Raw genomic sequence first — 17281 nt, forward strand, 5'->3', positions numbered from 1 at the left:
GAGCTAGATGTGCCCACGCGAGATTTTTCTGGAAATTTTCATCCTGCCTCACATCTGTACGTTTACCAAGAGCTGGCTGAGCCCACACGGGAAGTTTCCAGCGAATTTCAGGCCTGCATTAGCTCTGTTCGTCTATCTAATTAGATAGCTGAGTCTGCATGAAATGTTTCTGGCGTTCAAGCCTGCTTCAGCTCTGTTCGTCTGGCGAAAGCTGGCTGAGCCCTCACGAGAAGCTTCCGGCGAATTTCTTGCCTGCTTAATCTGTGTATCGTTTCGATAGAGCTAGCTGTGACCGCACGAGAGAATTCTGGAAATTTTTAACCTGTTTTCCATCTGTCCATTTGGCAAGAGCTGTCTGAGTATGCACGAGATGCATTTGGCGAAATTCTGGTTAATCTGTTAGTCTATCGTGAGATAGCTGAGCCCGCATGATATGCTTCTAGTGAGGTTTCAACATGTTTCAGCTCCGTTCATCTGGCGAGAATTAGCTGAGCTTGCATTAGACGTTTCTGAACATTTTCAGCCTGGTACACATATGTTTGTCTGGCGAAAGCTGGCTGAGCTCGTTCGAAATGCTTCCGGCTAATTTTCAGCCCGTTTTTTCTGTGTTCCTCTGGCGAGAGTTAGCTGTACCCAAACGAAATGTTTCTGAAAAATTTCATCCTGCATCACATCTGTTTGTTTTGCAAGTGTTGTCTGAGCCCACATGAGTCGCTTTTGGTGAACTTCCAGCTTACTTAATATGTGTTAGTCTGGATAGAATTAGCTGTGCCCGCACAAGACGTTTCTGGTAATTATCAGTCTGTTCACATCTGTTCATTTGGCAAGAGCTGGTTGAATCAGCACATGATGCTTCCGGTAATTTTCATCCTGCTACAGATCTGTTCGTCTGGCAAGAGTATGTTGAGCTTGCATGAGACACTTACTGTGAACTTACGGCTTGCTTGAGCTTTGTTTGCTCCCTCATTATGCTGGTTTAAAATTAGTCTTCAGCCTTGAGGAGCTACCATCTTCTGTATAAAGCCTTCTTTCTTGCCCTTAGTGCGTGTACTAGCCACTTTTGGCATCAATATTTTGCTCTGTGGGCGCTCTTGCAGCCCATGAGAGAATTATGCTCTTGACCCTGTAAACAGACCACCCGCTTCACCTGGGCGCTTTGCAAGTAGCCATACCTACCAATCGCATGACTTGCCGACGTCCCTAGAGAGCAGAGACCCTTCATGGCACATATTGGTTGAACTGTGTGCTGAAATTGCACTGTCCAGCAACACTTTGCCTACAAGATCTTCTGATATACCTGTTTCTATAAAAAAAAACTATTGAACGCTAAAGAAATGTATCTTCTAGACTGTGACTTTGAGCATTTTATCCAATTTTTCCTGCTCTATATTGGACTGGTTGAGTAGAACTGTGTTATGGATGTCTCTTACAAAAAAAAAAAAGGGGGCAGGGTAGTTGCACCAGCACAACGAACACTAATGGAATTTTTGCTGTTTCCTCAGGGCTCATCGATGTTCTCATTGTTAATCCCATTCTTCCCCGATTCTTTTCATTAACTCGTCCGCACTTTGTTACTCGCTCTCACTCTCTATGGTTTCACCGGATCTGTGCATGCGCACTTTGTGCACCCAAAATGCTTAAAAGGTTTTTTTTAACCCTATCTCGACCACATTATAATATCATAAAACAGTGTTTTGGAGCGGAAGCGGGCGTGTCAAGGCGATACTTGGATAAAATGTAATTCTTAGTTTGTTGTTAACATTGGGTATAAGGTGGTCATATCTTGTAGTACTATTTAAAACAACTCTTAACATATTGTATAAATTTCTGGTCTGCCTACCCTTTTTAAAATTATGGTTTTAGTTCCATCGATTGTATCTTATTTTTGGTTAATATGTATCGTTCCTCGCTCTTAATATTTTTTTTTACCATTATCAGCCTCTGCATGTCACCTTGCGAGAATCCTTGCCTGGCTACTAGGATTTATCCTCATTTTTAGGGATAGCGACCATCCTTCACCCATCCCTAATTGATTGAGTGCAGGGGCGCAAATCAGTATGATTCGCAAGGGTGACCCGCGCGGCCCAAGAGTTTTGCAAGCTGGGTTAACTGATAGGTATATAATCTCTAAATAAGTTGCTTGTATTTTATTTACTGCCATTATTTTGACACATATGCATGCAATAAGGACAAAAAAATTTAAAAAATACAGACAGTTTTCCATAAAATTTTGTTTTGACATCATTGTATTTACTAACCCCTTTTCATAGTCACAATTTTGCAAGTGCAAGTGGGCCAGTGGTCTTCTTTATCAATGGGCTTCTTAATTTCAGGGTGAATGGACCCTTCTGCCACCCCCTCCCCCTGGGATCCACGCCCATGAGTGTACCTATTGTCGTTTGGACATTTTTAATGATAGCGTTCAACTTTCATCAATCCCTCATTGATACAGTATAATGTAATATGGACAATTTTTTTTGTTCATCAATTGAATCTGAGATGTTTGTGATCGCATTAGTGACTGTATAATACCCCTGGTCAGTGCGGGTACTGTTGTATCATCTTTTTTTGAGTTATTTTTTTGTGTCTCCTCATTTATCTCTAACATGAATATTGCGCCTAAATCATTAAAATTCATGGTTTTTGATTCTCTGAACAATGTATTTGTAACGATCCTTTGTTATAAGATTAATTCTATTTAGTCTATTGTAAAGCTATCTGAAATACATGTTGTATTTTAGGTGTTCTGAATCCTCATTATATATATATATATATATATATATATATATTTCACTTTTAGCTTGCACATTATCCACCTCCCTAATGCCCATTAAATAATGGGCTTATTTGCGTGTATGCCATTTTACTGTTTTTTAAGCTGTGTTCTTGACGGAGTTTGGAATTTACTGATAATCCTAATAGTTTCCAGTACATTTTAAACATTTCGCTTAAATGACAAACCTTACTGTTAAGATTTATTACCTTTACTAATGTAAACTTTTAACCGTTCATATGATGTAGTAAGGTGGTGCAGTTAAACATACTGCACTCGCATCCCAGAGGTTCCTGGTTGAAATTTTGCACCGGTCTTCCCGATTACGTTGTGCAATTTTCCGAAGTCACTCTAGCTGAATGTTGGGATGGCTCCTCCCTGCAAAACATGGCCGATTAACCACACAGAGTTGTTTCACATATTTGGGTTGTCTCTATGGTTTCAAGTAAGGATTGTGGTTGGCTAGGAACAGCATATACTGCACAATAATGTTAGAAGTTCACCAAGCAATGCTAATATGTGTATGCCATGGTTGTTTATATTGTTATGCATGACTGTAGAAAGCACACTCACTTCAAGTTCTTCATCCTTACTCAGCTAGTCTATAAGATGATAGGAGTAGGATTATCACTGATCTCGTGCTATCCTTTCTGGATATTGTGGCCACCAAGCTCGGAAAGTGCGATGTTCAGCTGTACCGTTTTTACCTCAAAGATGATGTTCCTGTCAGATCTAGATATCACAAGGTATAATTCCCTAAACTTTATATTACGCGAGGAATAATAGACAAGTTAGTAAAGGCGGGGTTATAATTCCCTTAGATTCGACTTTAGTACACCGATGTTTCTAGTCCCTAATATGGGACCGGCTGAGTTTTATCTCGTACACAATTTTAAGCTTTTGAATTATAAGATAGTCGACGATGTATTTCCCCCTCTTTACAGTAGCGAGTGCCCTCCAACATCTGGGAGAAGCTAATGTATACTCGGTGATCGATTTAAAAGCGAGCTTTCACCAATACCTTCTCCACCCCAACTGACATCGGTACACTGCCTTCTCCACCCTCTGGTGTCATTTCCAATTCAATAGAATACCCTAGGGTGTAAGATTTGATAGTCAGGTAAAGTAAAGGTAAAGGTAGTCAGTAAAGTGTTAGATCACATCATACATGATGTTAAATTCAAGAATGTATTGAATTACATATATGATATTATTGTATACAATGCATCCTTTAAAGAGCATGTCGAGCATTTGAGAGATATTTTCAACCATCTGAGAGCCACCTACCTCACTGTGAATCGTAATAAGATTTAAATTGGCAATGACCATGTTATGTTACTAGGATTAATTATTTCTAAATATAACTAAATAATTTACCCCAGTAAAATTTCTCGGGTTGTCAATTTTCCTAGGCCCAAAAATGTAAAAGGGATTCAAAGATTTTTGGGCATGTTGGGATACTTTGCCTATTTTATTCCGAATTTTGTTGCTGTTTGTGCACCTTTAAATTCTTTCTACTAGAAGAATACTTCGTTCTCTTGGGGCGAGGTACAAGCAAATGCATTTAACACCATGAAAAGTTTCATGGATTCTCCTCCTGTTTTGATCTTGTCGGAGTTCAACAAACGATTCACCCTTCATGTAGATAATTCGTCCATTGCCCTAGGTGCTGTACTTGGTCTCGTTGAACAGGGTGTCCTCAGTCCCATTGCTTGTGGAAACCATACTGTCCTGGATGTGGAGAAATGACTAAATACATATGAGAAAGAACTATTAGCATGTTTATTTGGAGTTAAAAAGTTTGAGTCCTAAGTTGATTTCGTGAATTTGACTTGTTTACTGACAATCAGGCTCTCAGTTGGCTCTTCACCCACCCTCACCAACTGGGTAAGTTGGGGAGCTGTATCCTGTATCTTTACATGTTTCGGTTCAAGCTCCATCATCTTATGGGGAAAAATAATGTGGTGGCCGATGCTCTGTCTCGTATGTTTTCTTCGGACGAGTTCGTGGTACCCGAAGTCCTTCTTGAGTTTGAGGTCAACTGTGTTGCAATATGTAAAGTGTTTCCTGAAAGTTATGTGGATATACACGACACTCAGGGTGAGGATCTCTTGTGTATCAATTTAAGGAAAGAGTTGCACACCAATATATATCCCAAATCTACACTTGTCCTTTGCAGGTACACAACCATCCATACCACAACCCGAAACACGTAGCTGGGACTCTGCAAGGCGATGTGTATCGTCTGGGGTGCTGATTAGTGTGGTGCGATGGCGCATGCGCTAGGGAACTGCGTGGAGTTACTGCGCAAACCTTTTGTGAAAGAAATATTGTGCTCCCAGCAGCAAGACACCCTCCCGCGATCCCGCCAAAGAAACAAATTCTAACAACACCTTAGAAGTAACCCAGTATTATCTTTTTCACAGACATCCACACATAAACTCAATTTTACAACGGGCGGCATTCCGCGGCCTGGAAATCTTAGCGGGCCCTTGGTTCGATGCTCGGCTCTGGCATACGGACCACGAGGCCCGCAATATCTATGATGACAATACAGTTTGCGACGCACTGTGTCGCAGTGTTGTCTGATTAAGCAGTCTGAGCACAAAACTCCTTGGATATCACTCACATTTTCACTTTCTCGTGGAAACTCCAACTACTGTAATTTATGTTGCCCGTGAAAAGTGAAAATTTTAAACGAAACCAATACCGTACATTTTATCTTTTAACATTAATGCACGAGTCCTTCGAAACAGTTCTAACCTATAAAAAAAACCAATATACGAACTCTACATTGGTTAAGACAGCTATGGTTATTATTTTATTGAACTTTAAATGTTAGGTTTCAGTTCAATAACTCTACTAAGCCAGTGGTGCAACGCAGAAAAGGGGGAATTAGAGATTACATTGGCACAAATTGAGCTTGTTAAGACAAATCTTATTGGGGAAATCGGTCTTTAGAATATTGCTATCGTGCCCAATAGTATTATCCGTTACACTTCTGAATGTACATCCGTCAACTCGTGTAACTCAAATGCCTAATATTTGCCAGTTTGGTCGTGGATGTCGGCCCGAACATGTACACATTCGCTGTGACCCAGAGGGACGGAATATAGAGCATACCTGCGGGTGATTAGCGCACGCCCTGGAACCCATGTAAGCAAACAGAGGAAGTATGTCAGAGCACGGTACCGGCGGAGCACGCAGTCAACGGAGCCTGCGCGATATTTGCTCAGCAGCGAACTCTTTTAAGTCGCTCTTCGGTGGCGGGCTGGCACCACTGCTGCGCCTAGACTGCTAGTGTGCGGGCCGGGAGCCAGAGCGCGACAGTTGGCAGGCCTGCAGGCGGCGTGCGTGCTTATTCACCGGTGCACCGCTCGACAAACCTGCCGTTCAACATGACAAGTAAGTGCAGCATTCATTCTTACAATTTCTATGTTCATGTGTTTACTTTGAACATGACTTTTTTCTTGCAATTCATTACTACGATTTGCAATTTATAATATTCTTAGCGCACCAATATTATTTCTAAAATATGAAACACCAATGCCACACGCAAAACAAGAGATTTGTTTCCAGCAGAAAATTCCTTTAGGTATCTTTGCTTTGAGAATCATTCCATAAATAAACAGGCGCATGTGCGCGGTGATTATCGTTACAATAAAATATTTTGTCTCAAAGTTTCGGTTATAGTGAAAGAAATATTAGGTACACTATTCCTTCGAAGTGTCAACGTTTCTGGAGTCTTCAGACGCGGATGGATTTTATAAGTGGCTTTCACACCTGTATTGACGAGTGAACTATTTATCGTGTTTATATTCAGTTTCCAAGAATATTTTAGGTGTGTATTTTAGGTGGAATCAATAACAGAGTGTGTACAAATGTTGGAGATAAAGAAATAACAAAATGTTTTGAGCAAAAATCACGATAACTGGACTCGAAAAATTATCAAGCCGTAGTCCAGTTCATTGGTTCTCAGACATCGGATAGAATTTATTTAAAAAGTATCAAAATTGCGTATGGCTATTAGGCATTTAGAACAAAGTTTGCAAAAAATAACTTTTTTTGGGGGGGGGGGGGGGGTCAGCACCTTAAACAGTGACGTTTCTTTTATTTGTGAATAATACACATTTCAGTCACCTGAAAAACAACAATCATTGCACTGTTATTTTTACATCTGGCTTTGCTTCAAAGTGATTTTTCAAAATAATTTATTTCAATAATTCTGGCACGTGTTAGCACTCCCTCTTGATACTGTAGAATGAAAATTCTATTTACTTGAGTGTTTGTTTTATTTTCATTGTATCATTGTACTTTTGTGTAAGTTGATTTGCGTAATGTATTTATGCAAAATTTTAGAACAAAAAAAAGATATATTGGCGCAATTAACTAAATTAAACGTAAATAGCAAATCGAAGCACAAAATGCTGACACCTTGATTGGTAGGTACACATAAACGTGTTACAAAAGCATGAAATAAAGCTTGAGGAATGGTTAATTATATGGATATTAATAACGTCACTTCCATGCCGCAAAGCTATTCGTGGTTCGTGTGGGAAGAAGGGAAAAAGGAGCCGGTTGTACGTTAACAATCATCACATATCAGTGCCTTAATAAGGGTACGAACACACTGGACTATACACTTCGCTACAGTGGACTACACTTCAATACCACCTGTGCCACGCACGTCATGTGATCAGCTCTAATTGGAGGTACGTCGACTGATCTTTGAGTATTCTAAATGCCACGCACTAAGCATACCTTACACTGTTATTTGGTTAACGTTAATCGAACAGTGCTACCAGCGCACGTCCCTCAATGCAACATGAAGCATTGGAATTTTTTTTTGCCTAAAACTGATGACGAAGTGACAGGATAACTGCTAAGCCACTGGTCGAGCGGGTTGGGAGTGACTGAGCAGGCAGTCCAAACTGGCTCAGCTCAGTACGACGCTTGCGTGGGAGTTGCCCGCAGTATCTCGATGCTGAATGACTTGTGTGGCCTAACGTCTCGTCCACGTCGAGTGAAATCATACGAAGAGGGGTGATGATATGAGGAGAGAGCAAGGGCGCCCATATGATCATTTGTAGGGGGGGGGGGCAGACTTAGGGGTATGAAGTATTTTTATTATTTTGGAAGACTTAACTGCGGCTTGTTACTAGCCATAAAATAGTTCCAGTTCTGACCCTATTAAAATTTTTTTGTCCTGTTACTAAAATACTAGACCACAGTACTCATTCGCCATAAAAAAAATCTATATTGGCTACTTTATTAATTAATTATTAACTATTTTATTGAAACAAATGAATTTTTAGCAACAAAAATGCAGGAATACAGTCCTTATACTTTTGCAGCGTCTCGGGTACACGGATATCAAGAATACAGTCCTTCAAGTAATTGCTCTCTTTACCCATAAATAAATATCGCGTACAAATTAAATTAAAATAATTATAAAGTTTAAAACGTGTTGGTCAAAAGATTCAACTTTGGGAGAGAAACGATTTAAATATGTTATCACAGTCAGAAAACAGTTGTTTTTAAATGTAACACCTGAACTACGCTTATAATTATAGTCAAAAATTGTTTCACAATTAAATGAATATTACTATGTTTCGATATGAATCATAATTGCTTATCATTTAGAATTAGCACAGATGGATTCAGTAGTCGAGTACTATAAGTTTATTTAATGATAGAAAAGCGCAGAAAAAATTAGTTTATTATTTAACTAGACAATTTAACCAAACAGTATTTAGAGGTTAAGGAATTAAGTGACACCAAAACCAATGAAAATAATCGAAAATTTCTAAATGCTGACATAACTCATATGTCAGCTTTCCACAGAAGAGTTTAGTTCGGCGCAATTAATCCACACAAAACAACTGGACACTATGTCGACGCGTATTTTAAGAATATAAGAAGATCCACGTCGCAGTATATTTTTTTTTTGTGTCGTGTGGTGCGGGCCCCCATTTGTAGTGCGGGCCCATAGGCTACAGCCTAGATAGCCTGCGCGTAAATACGGCCCTGATAAACCCTTAAATAACATGTTCATTACTTAACTTCAGAATTAAGAGTACATTAGAACCTCGATTTTACGGAGCCCGGACTCAACGAAGCCGCGTTTTTACGAATACATTTTTCAGGAACCATCTAAAATTCGGAAAATTTGACACCAAAATATATTTAATAAAAATTTAAAAAAAAAACACTATGAAAACATGTAAAAATATTAATTTTAATGCACAGCGTATTCATATTTTTAAGCTAATACAACATCCATTTACCGTTAGTGAATATTGTATACGTTATTGCGTCATCAAACTCAAAATCGAAAAGAAAAAATGGACTAGGTACACTATTTGTCGCAAAGTTCGAAATTTCTTCGATTGAAAAATTATGTCAAGGCCGTAAAAATATTTATTTTACCGCAAATGAACTATACTCAACATTCCTTACCCCAACATTTCCAGCTCGTGAGCATAGCAACTGAGCTTGAAACCTTGTGAAGCGTGAGAGAAAGAAACGATATTGAGTAGCTACTTCCTCTCCTTTCCGCTAATATACAGCAACCCATGCCATTAGGCATTATCTTGACATGTGTCGCATTCATTACCTTCGCTGCATCTGTTTCCCAGTAAAAAAACGCTCAAAAATGGTATAAGTGACGCAGCAAGTAGACGTGACGAGCGGTTTTTTAACTAAGCTTTTTTTAACTTACTATACAAACAAATAATTCCCTATGGCTATCACAAATTCAAGGGCTTCTCGCACTAAAATGTATTTTTAACTAAGCTTTTTTTAACTTACTATACAAACAAATAATTCCCTATGGCTATCACAAATTCAAGGGCTTCTCGCACTAAAATGTACTGTGTTTTTAATGAATGTCTGTCGTTACAGAGCAGCGTTTTTCTTCACCAAATAAGCCTATGATTAGAGATCGTAAAAATTCGCGGATTCCTTTCGAGACAGGCTGGAATCCAAACTCGTTTAGCTTAATGCTGCGTCAGTGATTGGACCGCAATTTACCTGAAGGACTCTGAGCCAATGGCAAACACTCAACAAAAGAAGTATTGAATCATAAGAATCGCAATAAACAGGTGTCCCGAGTCGGTAGCCAATAGCCAGGTGATATTTGCCCGAGTACATAGAGAATCGTGGAGTCTATCCTAGTGGTCATTGAAACCGCGAATTTTTCCAATCCCTACCTATGATCACTTTTATGAAACAGTAGAGGTGTACACTGAACTGTGTGCTTATTCTCCTCGATTATGTTACTAAAAGTGCGTTCATTAATATTTTTCAAGCCGATCTGTTAAAGATTAACTGATAAATATGATAAGGTGAAGTCCATAAAAATGCAAGGCAGGTAATTCTTCCAGCTCATCAACCCTACCCTGGATAGTCTCGTCTGTGTTCAGTCGTCTCTGGCAAGGAGTGGACAAGTTTGCGAACTCAAATATAAATTTATTTTAGTAGCACGCGTCTTACGAAAAGGAAAGATATCCAAGAAAGGCATGTCGGACAACCTACTGTCACCACACAAAAGTTAACATGATGCAATGCGTGGTGCAACTGTGTTTAGTCGCTGTGATGTCACTTTTATATCACTCGTGCAATGAGGCAAGTTGTGGAATGTTAAAAAAAATAAGGGGAACGCAGGGGAGGGCAGAGGGCAGACGGCAGTCATTGTTTTTATTATTTAATATTATATATATTCCGTTCAATAAATTATAACATGTATCTTCACGGGGTGGGGTGTTTAAAATTGTATGAAGATAAAGATTTTACGAATGCAATCCAAGCGACCGTGAGCGTACGTAAAATCGAGATTCCAGTGTAAATTGCTTCCGAGTCTACTGAAGGTAGCGGAATCCTTATCCCTTTAAACACTTTTGAAGGGAAAAAGTGGTTTTCCTCTAAATTAAAAATTCCAACATAAATTTTACGTTGTAGACTTTTCTGAACAATAATTCTTATTTGAGTAACTTTAAAGGTGTTAGCTTACCTTAAAAATAGTGAATATTCTGAGCGGATGTGACGAATGAGGAAAACTAAGAAACACTACATATAAACAATGGTTTTTATCTTTACACTTTTGACTGATTTATTTACACTTAAGTTATTTATACTGACTGAATACACTAAACTAAATCTAGACCAGATGCATAAAACTGTAGACCTAAAGACTATTGAAAAATCTCTGTTTTGAGATGTTATTTGTGAACATACACATTATTAAGACGAAAAAGTAGCAAAACATTTCGCCGTCTACAAGTACATGTCAACTGTCGCGTCGTCTAACTCTGACTGGTCTAAATCTGTTGTGTTGTGTTATCGCGTGAGCTTGGGCAGGATTACGAAGAGGAATGACTCGCCACGGGCGTTGCGCTTGAACAGCGTTTTCTCACTGTTCACAACACCTTATATCGCAGCAGCAGAAACTAATGCTTGAACTAACATAAAAAATGAAGTAGACATGTAAAAAACTATATATACAATAATATCTTCGTGTTGAACCACTTCTACATAATACCGAATTTAAATAATTTTCTTTAAAGTAAAACACCTGACTACACTATATATTTTTTTCCTTCCCTGAAAGCTAGGGGGGGGGGCCACGGCCCCCCCCCCCTGCCACCGGGTATGGGCGCCCTTGGGAGAGAGTATTGAGGGAATGGAATGAACGGGTGGGGGAAACAGAAGTTTCCTGAGAAAACTTCACAGGCTCACGGTCAAGTCCGCCCGTTTCCTAATCGCAACTCGTTGTCCGACCTCTGTCACTGCGGCCCCGCAGATCAATAAATAAACATTTTTTTTCCCCCACAAAGGTTTTGATTACGTCCTGTGCTGTGACGGAAATTTGAAATTAGAGTTATTGTCAAATCGATTTCTAAAGCATTTCTTTAAAATGTTAAAACCTTCATAGGTTGACATGTTATAACAATAATAAAAATAAATTATAATCACAATGAAAACAATTTGGTTTTGAGATAAATTTAATAACATTTGTTAGCCGATTCTATCTCAATTCATTTTTCAATTTCTTTACGTAATCTCGAACCTCCTTAATAGCACTCAGTCCTGGTTTAACGATTTAGATTGTAAATAAAATTCAAATACTGTTGTTAGTTAGATTCTTAGAATATTCAGGCATGTCGTATTGAAGGATAATAAACAAAATATGACATATATTTGAACTTAAAACATCAATCATGTTTAAATTGTCCTTAAACTAGAATACGCACGCTTTATTGTTTAGCTTGAGTTTCATTTGCATTGATTTCAAATGCTAAGTTAAAGCATTTTTATTTTAAATTTTCCGAGACACTTAAATTTTTGCATGGTGAAACTGCCACAAAACACATCTTTCAGGTTAAAAATTCATGCATTATGAAGATATTATTTATTAATCTTTTATCATTCAAAACACAGATGTCTCAATTTTGATGGAATGCTTTCGTAAACAGTCTCCAGTTGTAATGAAGTTGTTGTTACTTGACGTAATTGTCTAAGATTTTAATATCAGTTACGCTTCTTTGATTCACAGCTTTGATTGTTAAGAGGCTATACAGTATGGAATGACTTGTTCAAAAGCTTTTTATGGTAATAACACAATTGGCTTATTTCCGGTGGACTATTTTAAGTTACTGGGATAGAAATTACCTCACTGTTAGTCAGGATTATATTAGCCATAGTATTCATTCTCATTTTAAATATTTTTTGAAATCAACCTTCCAACAAATTACTGCAAACTATGCGAATCGATAAATTTGCAAAGATAGGTATGTCATGTCTTACAGGCTGTTGAGCTGGTGGAGTTAAGTCCAAGTGCTGACGTCTTGTTAAGTTTGTCAAGTTAGAGGTGGTTTTAGCATGCCAGTTCCACAGAGCCGCGAGCTAATAGACTACACGCCCGTTAATGCTAGTGTTGACACACGCACTATCTCTTGCCGATATGTGGAGTCATTAAGGCCCTATCACTCGATGGAAGATTCCTTGCAAGGTATTCCATGGCAGCTGGTATGGATGGTTCTGTGGAAGAATTACCCGAATGCTGGCCGTTTTCATGGAAGTTTTTGTAATCGGCCGTGTTCGAATTTTTGTGGAAGGTTTCGTACAAGATGATAATTTAATCCAATCAGAATGACGTCATAGTAGCCCCTGGTGTTAAAAAAGTTAATTTATTTCGGTGGCATTTAAATGTTTTGATTCTTGTTTTGAAAAGCGGCGAACATGTGTCGGTTCATATTGAAGCAGTAGCAGTTACAGCTTTATACGAAAACTTCATTAAATCAAATGCGATCAGATGATGGCTCTCGTCAAGTTGTTGAATCTTGCAAATGCTCGCTCATTTTGGATAGTTTTTTGGATGTAAATTGGGGTATTCGAAGTAAATTTTTATTAATCAAATAGCTCGACTGTTTGTATGTGCATATAGTTAGAACATATGTAGTTTACTGCATTTAAATTAAATTGCAACATCGAGTGTCATTTCAACCCATAAAATTCACGTGTTCGTTAGAATTGGTAATTTTTTGACTGTCTCGTAACTTTAAATTTTACATAAAAAGTGCAAAAATGTTAGATGTTTAGAATTTTAAAACGTATTCGTAAATTGTGTTTTGTGATTTTACAAATACTACTAGGTATTATGTAGTTCATGCATACCGGTAGTTAAAATCTATTTTGATACATATTATTCCAAACATGTTTTAGAGTTTTCATTGCATCAGAACTAGTGGTAGGTTATAGTATGCATGCACATTTATTCGTAATATAGTATACCTTTTCCAGGATTGAAATGGATTTAAATGACTCCAGATATACATTCATTTCGGCCCATTTACAATCAAAGAATGTGAAAATAAAGCTTGTCCTTTTTCCACATTCGTTCGTGTGTTACAGCCATGGAGGTAGACAGTCTTTAAACTTGAAAATAACACACACCAATAAACCCCACACCAGTATTATTAAATAAATACTAAGACAGAAAATTATATTTGCTAAATCTCTGAAGCAGCTATTCTAGAAATTTATCCATCTATTTTCTTCCCCAATATTTGCTAAGAATTTGTTCCATTAAAAGCTATAATGTTTTATGTATTATGTATTATAGTGATTATAAAAATTAATGTTCAAATTCATAACAAACTTTTGAATGAAAAAATACACAAAATTTATTTTTACATTTATAACACAAAAAGTTAGAGCTTGAGCTTAATAGAACGTATTTAAAAGGATCCCAGTATTTATAAATAACGAAATATGTGAATCTGTACTTTTTTCGTAAATATTTATGTTTTTGTATAAACAAAAGTACCTACTTATTTCCACAATAAACGAAGTTCACTTGTTTATTGTAGATGTTTATGGGTTTAAAGAGAAACATTGTGTGATAGGTTATTCCATAGAAACGTCCATGCCTGCTGCCATAGAGGCCTAGCTGGCAGGTACATTGGAAGCTTCGTGCGGAGCCAGTACGAAACCTTCCCTCGTCTGATACAGACTTTAGTCGTGCTCCACGAACAGACAGCAAACAGATCCTGTCAATCATACTGGAGTTAGTGTTAGATGACTCTGCGGTCGCATCCCGGAAGGCAATGGCTCCATGGCGGCCATTTCGAGCTAGGTGCTCGATGTCGTGTCACCATGACGTCACTCTGGTGTAGAGAGGGTTGCGGTTAGTCCCAACAACTCCTGTCGCCTCGAGCCTCCATGCATAGCCGTGCTTTCGTTAAACTCTAACATACAAACAGATATGAGAAACTTGAGTAAACTTATGCTTGTTTAGTTGTAAAATATTAGCCATGATAATCTCACTTGCACCCTGCCAGCGGCAGAGAACACAATGCTGAAGGAAGATTTTAGCATCAGGGAAAGTTTCTCGACGGTGAAGCTCATGGTGATATCTGTATCAAAGAACTAAATATTTTAGCTTAAATTTTGGCTGTACACAAACAGGTAGCAGCCACTACATCTACAGGATAACATCAGAGCGGCCAATGAGCGAACGTTACGTCCGCGGCATTGATAGGTGCGTCACAAAAGTAGCAAAGAATTTCACTCGTGTAGCTAACGATTGTTTGGATATGTATGTGCAATTTAAAGTTAAAATGTTAAAAAGATTTGAAAATTGTATTATTTTGCGAGGCAGAACTACTTCTTTTATTAACTACAAAGTTAACCATCTCTACTCGTTAAAAACAAATCTGCGAAATAATGCTACTATTTAGCTTTACAGATGCTTAAACAGTTACAGTTGACAAAATTCAAACTCTTGAAACAAAAATTTCGACATAATTATATTAAGGAAATGAACAATTGTAATGTTTCCAAACCACTGTGTTGAGTGCGGATGTAGCCCAATTCTGTGCTGTGTTGTTTGTGTGGTGTTTGCATGTTCTTTTTTGCTGTTTGCGTACTGTTTGTGGGCTGTTTGCGTGATGTTTTATGCGGTTTGTGTAATTCTTTCGTGCTATTTTCCTGATGTTCGTGTGATTATTGAGTCTAATGTTTTTGTGTTGTTCGCGCTGTGTTTGCATGCAGTTTGCGTGTTTTTTTTCCTGCAGTTGGCTTGGTGTTTGCCTGCTGTTTTGCATGATGTTTGATTGTTGTTTGCTTGCTGTTTGTCTGCTGTTTGCGTGGTGTTTGTGTACTGTTCGATTCTCTGTGGGAGCAGGAACCGGAAGTTATCGTGCGCTGCTCCCAAACAAGACAGGAGCCAGCGTGCAGGTTCGGCCACTCAGCCTGTTGGGGCTTGTTTCATAAAACTACAAGTATAGGTACAAGTTACAAGAGAATTCAATTGTAACTTGTAAAAATCGATTATTTACTGTTTCATAAAAATACAAGTCAACATTCCCGTTTGCAAGTAAAAACTCAAACAAGTTGTAAGTACGTTTTACAAGTCCAATGGTGATTCTGTTTCACAAAGCAACTGGTTGTTATCATAGACTTGTAAATATTTTAGATTTCTCACGAGTCTCCGAACTTAGTTGAAACCATTTACACGTTGATTTTAAGAGACAGTTTAGTAATATTATCTCTATACGATCTTTATTAATGTGATTAATATCTACACATTGGAGCTTTTGAGCACTAGTAAACTTAAATTTTTGGAGCTTTGGATGACTTGGAGACTTGGATTTTTGGAGCTTTGGAGCACTTGGATCCATTGAAGCTTTGGAGCACTTGTATCAATTGAAGATTTGGAGCATTTGGAGCTGTTAGAGAAACTGGAGCTTTGGAGTAATTGGAGCATTATGAGGACTTGTATCAGTTGGAGCATTGGGGCATTTGGAGCATTTGGAGCTTTTAGAATTTGGAGCTGTTAGCACTTGGAGCTCTGGTGGACTTAGAGCTGTTGGAGTAGTGAAGCAGTTGGATCTGTTAGAGCTTTGGAGCAGTTGGAGAACGATCGTCCTTTTCGTTTATTCTGCATTATCAAGTCTGTAGTAAGATCATGATTGGCCTCATGGTTCGGAGACGTCTGGTGTATACGTTTTAAATCTTACACTAACTGTTTTAAATGTACGCTAAGTATAAAAAATAAGGTATCTTGGCTACTGACTGTATAAGCCTGACTAACAAACGGACATGTCTGGCTAACTTACTAGTTGTGGCTGGCCAACCTGCTAGGTGTGTCTGTCCAACCTATATGACATGCCTGGTTAATCGACTGGCATGTAGAACTGCCATGCATCAATGCAGAGCGAAAACGGGCTTATATACCGCTTCCTGCGCCCAAACTTGGAGGGATAGAACATTCTATACGGCAATGGTTTCATGAGGCTGGCAGCCAGGGAGGCCAAAGTGTGGGGCAGCACAGAAGCGCGGTCAGGGAGGCCAAACTGTGGCGCAAACCATTGCCCAGCGCCGGGAATCGTCACATCATGGACGCCAAACTGTGGCGCACGATCCGCCGCCCAGCCCGCGGAGTCCCATGCTCCCACGGAAATGACCGCGCCAGGGAGGCCATAGTGCAATGCCAGCACGACATCTTCAGCGACCGCAAGCGGGCACAGCTGTCCACCGTGTATGCGTGCTTATGTTACCAGAGACATAAGTCTACAGGTAATAAAATTTTATTAAATCATTTTTTTATGAATTTTTATTTTTTATTTTTTTCTAAGTTAACATTTACGGATTTTCAATATGGTGACCAAGGGCAAGGTCAAGGTCAAATCTCCCTTCCAGAGGCTTATATATGGGAATTTTATCCTTCTTTGACTACATTTCAAGGCTCTGGCATTTTTTCTGGAATAAAACGGGAAATTTTCCCTCAAAAGGGTAGTTTTCCCTCTAGAAACATCGAAATTTCAAATTGTCTAATTTTTTATATTTTTTTCACAATTTTTTGTCCGAAAAACTGTAAGTAATGATTTTGCTCATTTTAGACAATTTTTGGAATATGTTAGCTAATGTTAAGTCTTTTTTTTGGCAAATTTTGGCAAATTTCGAAAGTCAAGGTCAAAAGTCAGGGTAAGTTCATCCAATATGGCC

At 38.5% G+C, this 17281-nt stretch overlaps 1 protein-coding gene across 1 annotated transcript in view; it reads left to right on the plus strand.

Moving 5' to 3' along the window:
* The first annotated feature begins 6052 nt into the window (after nt 1-6052).
* Nucleotides 6053-17281, plus strand: part of LOC134528808 (uncharacterized) — a 33174-nt gene continuing 21945 nt past the window's right edge. The window contains exon 1 of the mRNA XM_063362468.1: nt 6053-6178. Coding sequence (XP_063218538.1) covers nt 6172-6178 — 7 coding nt within the window. The 5' untranslated portion in view covers nt 6053-6171. The remainder of the gene's footprint in view (nt 6179-17281) is intronic.

This window comes from Bacillus rossius, chromosome 2, assembly GCF_032445375.1.
Source record: "Bacillus rossius redtenbacheri isolate Brsri chromosome 2, Brsri_v3, whole genome shotgun sequence".
In the NCBI taxonomy this organism is placed as follows: Eukaryota; Metazoa; Arthropoda; class Insecta; order Phasmatodea; family Bacillidae; genus Bacillus; species Bacillus rossius.